Source organism: Cariama cristata, unplaced genomic scaffold (assembly GCF_000690535.1).
Source record: "Cariama cristata isolate BGI_N322 unplaced genomic scaffold, ASM69053v1 scaffold44276, whole genome shotgun sequence".
NCBI classification, from domain to species: domain Eukaryota; kingdom Metazoa; phylum Chordata; class Aves; order Cariamiformes; family Cariamidae; genus Cariama; species Cariama cristata.
In genome coordinates this window covers 4,582-11,260 of record NW_009622385.1, presented here as the reverse complement: position 1 = coordinate 11,260, position 6,679 = coordinate 4,582, and the positions used below count along the sequence as shown (strand labels likewise).

General features: G+C 42.9%; 1 protein-coding gene across 1 annotated transcript; it reads left to right on the top strand.

Moving 5' to 3' along the window:
- Positions 1 to 946: 946 nt before the first annotated feature.
- PDCL3 (phosducin-like 3) lies at positions 947 to 6,232 on the top strand (the record flags this gene model as incomplete). Its single annotated transcript, XM_009702298.1, has 5 exons — positions 947 to 1,076; positions 1,765 to 1,855; positions 2,528 to 2,671; positions 3,471 to 3,679; positions 5,942 to 6,232. Coding segments are annotated over 5 exons (717 nt in total), but the record flags the coding sequence as incomplete, so codon positions are not given.
- Positions 6,233 to 6,679: the final 447 nt, after the last annotated feature.

The window sequence follows — 6,679 nt, the reverse complement described above, 5'->3', positions numbered from 1 at the left end:
AGTAATCTGGTGTGCTATTTGCTGGGCTACTTTGTTTCCTTCTGTTTTCTTTTTCCCCTTGGTGGTCCAGCAGTACTATGTTTTGGTTTTGAGAAGAAAGATGGTCTTGTACAGATCTTGTACAAGCTATATTGATACAAGTCATAGCAAAGCGGTAGGTGTTGTATTCAGTTTTCAAAGTGAACTTAGATCAAAACAGTAGGGAACCAAAATCAGCCTGTGAGTGCTTGTCACTGAATTTTCATGTATTTAAAAAATAAAATTGCTACCCTACTTGGAAAAACTTCTACTGAACTTCTCAACAATACATGAGTGCCTATTGGCCTTGTTTTGTGGGGATTATTGTGACTAGTTCACAATAAAGCCTCTTTCTAATGTTCACAGTCTAGGCATAGATTTAGACATGATTCCCTAGCAATGGGCTTCTCTCTGAGCACTTGTGTAGTCACACTGACTTGAATCTGCCAAGAAGACTTACCATATATCCAGAGTTAGGAATGCAAGGCTGACGCCTGTGCGTCCTGTCACCAGCGCGTCCCGATGCGATGGCTGCTGATGTGGTGGCCTGTTGTTTTGCTGAGGCTCTGTACCTCAGCGCTGTGGCCAGTGTGCTTCCCTGTCACCCAGCTGATTTCATCCCCTTTCCTTTCACCTTGTGAGAGCTCCAACGGTGGTTACAATGCTTCAAACTTTTGTAACCTACCAAGACCTCCTGTATGTGCTGTGAGCGCATTGGAATAAAATGAAGTCGCTCTTCAGAGTACTGGTCTGGGACTGCAAAGAAGCCTCAGCATCAGGAGGATGCATGCTGTGACTTTCTGGTGCTATCCAGATGGTTACCAGTTTAGCAATGTGTTGTGTGTCTTGAAAAACTTGCCTGTGTTAAGTTCTGGAAGTGGTAAAATTCACTTTGAATGCACACCATCTATTTCTTGTTCTGTTCTAGGACCCAAATAAAGACACGGAGTGGAATGACATCCTGCGCAAGAAAGGTATCCTTCCTCCAAAGGAAAACCTGGAGGAGCAGGAGCGTGCAAAGGAAGAGGAGCAGCTTGCCATTCTTCAGAAGTCTCTTGGTGAGTGATCAGCCAACTTGGGCAGCAGCAGCAGGACAAGTCTTTGAATGGCTCCTAAGGGAAGCTTGTAGAAAGAAATGGCCAGCAGTAATGTTTATATGCCTGTAGAGCAATCTGTCCTTTTCCAAGTTCGTAAGGGATACCAAAGCTTCCCCTCGTATAGGGTGATCATCCGTTAACAGTATCCAGCAAATACCTTCCTGAACACATGGGTTCTTCCAGCACAGGAAAGCTTTGTTCTTGATGTCAGCTCCATATTTTTATAGAAGTAATGTTTGAAAACTGAAATAAGAACAGTACGAAGGGAGTCTGGCACGTAAATGTGCAAGCAGAAGCATCTCATGACATTGCCTATTGTATGCTTCCTCCATTGTTCAGGCATCCCTGCCATGTTGTGTGTGTGTTAGGTGTGGCTTTGCTGCAGCCACCGAACTTGAAAGCTAGTGCAGGTACTCGTCTGCCAGCCTAGACAGTCTTCAGCTCAGGGTCCTTTACATCAGTGTCTTTCCATCTGTATGTCTAAAATGCATAATATTTTCTAGAAGTCCAGTAACAATGCTTAAAAAAAGCCATGTTTCCCATAGTTTATCTGTCCTTAAGGTAAATAAATTCTGTTGGGATGATAAAAGCTTATGAGCTTTAATCCTAGAATGAGGTTTTTGCTGATTTGATGTTTCTTCCGTTCTAGTGAAAACTTATGAGGACATGACTCTGGAAGAGCTAGAAGAGAATGAAGATGAATTTAATGAGGAAGATGAGAAAGCTATTGAAATGTACAGGTCAGAGCAGCATGCAGAATTTGGCTTTAATGAAAATTGGAGTTTTTTTCTTTTGTGTGCTGTTAGATACTGTCAAAGAGAGGAAGGACGTTGTTAGGCCTGATGACAGAAAATGCGGGTTGTGTTTCTGATCTCTTGTAGAGCTTCTAAATGTCTTTAATAGGATAACTCTGTTTAAATTCAGTGTCCTTTATCTGCAACCTAGTTTTGCAGAGATAATATGCAGCTGCTGAGTGCATGGCTTGGGATTCTGAGAGCTCTGAAAATCACCTCCAAGATTTCTCAATTTTTGCATGAATGAGATTAAGGTGCTGCAGATTTACATAATTACAGTGTTGGGTTTCTGTTATCTCTTTATCTCTACCATCTCTTGTGGTTTTTGTTATTTAGTTTGGTACTGTAGCATCTGCAGAAGAAATGTCTGCTGAGGGCAGAAATGAGAAGAAAATATTCATGGAACATAGTTGTACTTCTTGCATGTCGGTGGTTTTAACTTGTGATGTAAATATAAGATCATCTGTTGACTGTGTCCCCTTCCTTTTGTTGCTCTGGGGTTTGAAGAAGTTTGTAATCTTCCTCTGAAGCCTAGGTTTCAAGCAGCTCCTTTAAGTATTGTTTTGTAAAAAAAATGCACCTGTTCTCAAGATCTCTTTCCCATTCCTTGCTATTCAGGCAGCAACGGTTAGCAGAGATGAAAGCAACTCAAATGAAGAATAAATTTGGGGAAGTTTTGGAGATTTCGGGAAAAGATTATGTTCAAGAGGTTACAAAAGCTGGAAAAGGTATCTGGGTAGTCCTGCACCTCTACAAACAAGGGTAAGAATTTGTTTTAACCCTTAAACTTTCACTGTCAATAGCTGAAAATACTGAGGAACTGATTCTGGAGTTCTAAGAAGTAAAAAATTGAATTTGTAATTTCATTGCTGTTGACTCAAAGCTCCTGAACTTAACTCTAAAATGATGTTACTGTGAAGTGGCTTTTTTATACATCTACACAGCACAGCGTGGCTTGCACCGTACAGCTACCACAGAGGTAGCTGTTAACACCGAAATATCCAAGCTTTGGAAATTATTCTGGATAAAGTATGAGTGGCTGTGCATTAGAAGGATCACTGTGTGTCTTTAGCCTGGTTTCTAGAGGCATAAAAATGGAGTGAACAAGGTCGCCAGTCCTGTCAGCATGATGGAAAAACTTGTCAAAAAGGTCTAAGTTGCTAGAATTTTCTAGAAAGTGTTAGAAATACTTTATTTTGTTCATTGTAATTCACATACTTTCTTCCAGGAGCTGCTTTTCTTTCTATTTTGCCCTTACTCATGCAATTTCTAAATATTGTATCTTCGGAAACCGATTTCTCTGTATGATAGAGGGGAAGGTTGTATTGCTAATATCTTAAAACAAAAACCCCACTACCCACTGAAACCTCCGGTGATGCTGATTTCCTATGGATGCTGGAATACTAGACAACAAAAGTATTCAGAAGTTGCATTTGTGGAAAGACAAATGTACCAGAAGCAACTTCCTGAGCTGATATTTCTGACCTTCCTTCTGGAGCAGATTACTGCCTAATTTGTCTTTTATTTTTTCCTTATGTCTGTCTGTTGCTGTTCTTCATAGAATTCCACTCTGTGCCTTAATCAATCAACATATGAGCGGGCTTGCAAGAAAGTTCAGAGATGTGAAATTCATCAAAGCTATCTCTACCACCTGCATTCCCAACTACCCTGATAAGAACCTGCCTACGATATTTGTCTACCTGGAAGGAGACATCAAAGCTCAGTTCATTGGGCCCCTGGTGTTTGGTGGCATGAACCTGACAAGGGATGGTGAGTGTCTGTGTCTCTGGTCTTCCAAAGGAAAAGCAAAACTGCTTTGCTGGGAATGAGGGAAGTGAGGCTTAGGAGGAGAAGGGAGGTACTAAAAATCATATTAGACTTTTTTTTGTGCCTTTATGGCTCAGCAACATGTGATTGAGGCTACCTTGTAAAAGCAGTGAGTGGTTGGGTAGGCCAACATATAGATATTTATCTTACGCATGGGTGAAATAAATCTTCCTGAATATATTGAAGGGTAAACAGTACCCACACACATTCTTTGGGGCTGTTGTACCTGAATGACTGACCTTGCCCACGCTTACTTCATAATCTGTGCACTTGATAACTGGTGCTTGCCTATTGCATTGTAGGGCTGCTTGTTTCATTTTCGAGCTGATGCCATATATTGTTTGTACCTTCCTGACAGGCAGGTTCCACTCCTTGTGAACCTTTTAAAGAGAGCCTGTCTGTTTGTCCAAGTGGAGCTGCTAGTCTGAAATTGGGCTGCTTCCTTTTCCTCTTGCCATCTCCCAGAGATGTCAGCATGTTAAGCTCCTGCCTCAGTGGTTCAGGGGACACAGGGGAGAGGATGTTACCTTTCTTGGAGGTCACGGTTTTCCCTAGACCTATTTCTCCTTGCCCGTCTCAGCAGCCTGGAGGCAGGCTGTGTTGTGCAGCCTCATCAGCATGACGTGCTTCAGGAGATGAGGGCGATGATGCAGATCTCACAGAGCACTGTGGCTTTTCAGTAAAAGCTGCTGTTTGGAGGTCGTTGATCAGGGATGGTATCCTACAGCAGTGCTTGGAGACAGAGGTCAGCAGTGAAGGAGGCTCTTCTTAGAAAGCAAATGCAACTCGGATGTAACCTCATGGATTTTACTTCAGTTAAAAGGATACTCATAAGCTTTCTGAGTAGGCATATTGGTCAGGATGCCTGCAAGCTTTTTCAAGGTCAGACTTTAAGGACATCTTTATCTGAAGTGAACCACAGTTAAGCAGCATTTCAAGGTCTGTGCTGAATGATGTCACTGCCTATAGTGGGATAGGATGCAAAGTTGGTGTGTGGTTTTGTGTTGTGTGGTTCTTTGTTTTTTTTTTTTTCCTGCTAAAACCCTGAAGTTTACAGGGTATCTTGAGTGTGTACTGTAGAAAACGCTCCCCTACCTTGAACTGTCAGAAGGGGGAAAAGCTCACCAGTGAGATCACTGATTTGGGAACAGCTAACTACCTACAGTGGCCGCCTAATTATGCACTGAAGTGAGCAGTGGTAGCAGAACCTACAGTTAGCTTTCTCCTATTTTTAGCATGTAAATAATTGATTTGGGAGGGGGCCAAAGGTGACTGAGCCAGGTTAATTCAGTCATCACAGAAAGCTGGGCACTAAAATTCTGCACTTTCTTTTAATTCTTCCTTCCTTCTTGCCTAAGTCCAGGTGACTTCCACTGGAGATTAAAAAAAGTGTGATGTTGTATTCATTACTTTGTAATGCCAGAAGGAAATTAGATTTAATGATAGGGTTGCCAGCAGGACTAGGAGAAAGGTTTCAACTGAATGTGTTGTATTGACTTTCTACCGCTTCTGGGAAGGAATCCAATTTGGGTCTATATAGTAATAGGCCTGCTACTGATGGTGGAGTCTCTCTTACTGTCTTGCTAAGGAACTAATAATCAGTGCATGGTGGTGTGGAAAAGGGGTGAATTTCATTTACAGAGTACATCCCTGAAAAATACCTATAATTCAGACATGTAAATGGAATTGCTGCAATTTTTTTGCCCCTCAGCAAATCTATTCCCTGCCTTTTCTGATTATGATGAACTTGGTACATGATGGAAGGAGCTGTAATATAAAAGCAGTATTCCTTCACTGGTGGTAGATGTGTAAACATGTCTTCTGCCCTTAGGTGGTTAGAAGGAGGTGGAATTCACTTTCACTGGGAGAGTTGCCTCTAAAGCTGCTGCTCTGTATCTGTCAGCTCCTTTGTGCTCCTGGTTGTAAAGGGAGCAGGGAGGCACTGAGGATGCTACCGGTGGGCTGCAGAGCAGTACCCTAGTCTGAAACCTGTGCCAGCACTAGTGACTGTGAAGGGAGGGCTCAGCTGGGGAGGGTGTGGGGGACAGCGCAGGGGCTGGGACCTGGGTGTGGAAGAGGAGGAACAGAGCAGGACCCTGGTTTTGGTGGTGGCAGGGTGATAAGAGAAGTCAGCTGGGGAAGCAAGGATGGCTTTCTCCAGTTTGCTCCCCTACATTCATGGCCCTCTTGTTTTGCTCTGCACAGAATTGGAGTGGAAGATTTCGGAGTCGGGTGCCATCAAGACAGACCTCGAGGAGAACCCCAGGAAGCAGATCCAGGACCAGCTCATGTCTTCAGTCAGGGCATGTGTCCCAGCTAGGGGGGAGAGTGACTCAGAGGATGACTAAGTCCTGCAATGGCATCAAGATTGATAGAGTATGCTTCCCACCTAGAGCACTGGAGACTCTCATCAAGATCTCGCTGAGCCCCAGAAGGGCGGAATTTCAAGACAGCCATTTATCTAGAAACTTCTAGAAACCAGAAAGGTTTCTTTTTTTTAAAAAAACCAAAACTTATTGCAGCTTCACTTAAGATCCTGAAAGACATTTTATATTATGAAGCCTGAGTAAGTCTTCCTCAAAGTTTTAAAATATAGACATCAGTAGAAACAGAGGTCTCTTGTTATTTTCTTAGTAAATTGCTGACTTCTTTAAAAAAAAAAAAAATCTAGAGTATGAAGTGGCCTTAAGTGCACTGGTTTTGACAAACTTAACTTGTGTAAATAAATCTAAATAGCTGGTCTTAAACAACTGGTTATAGCACTTAGTTGGGCCTTCTCTTAGCCCATCGTGAGGAGATATCTGGCAGCCTGGATTGCGTAGAGAGCTAGGGGATGGGTACCCCCATGGTGTGAGTGACGCTGAGGGTGGTGTGTGGTCCTTTGCAGAGGTGGGCTGTCAGGGAGGCCAGCACGAGGCCATGAGCTGGGACCCCAGACATCTT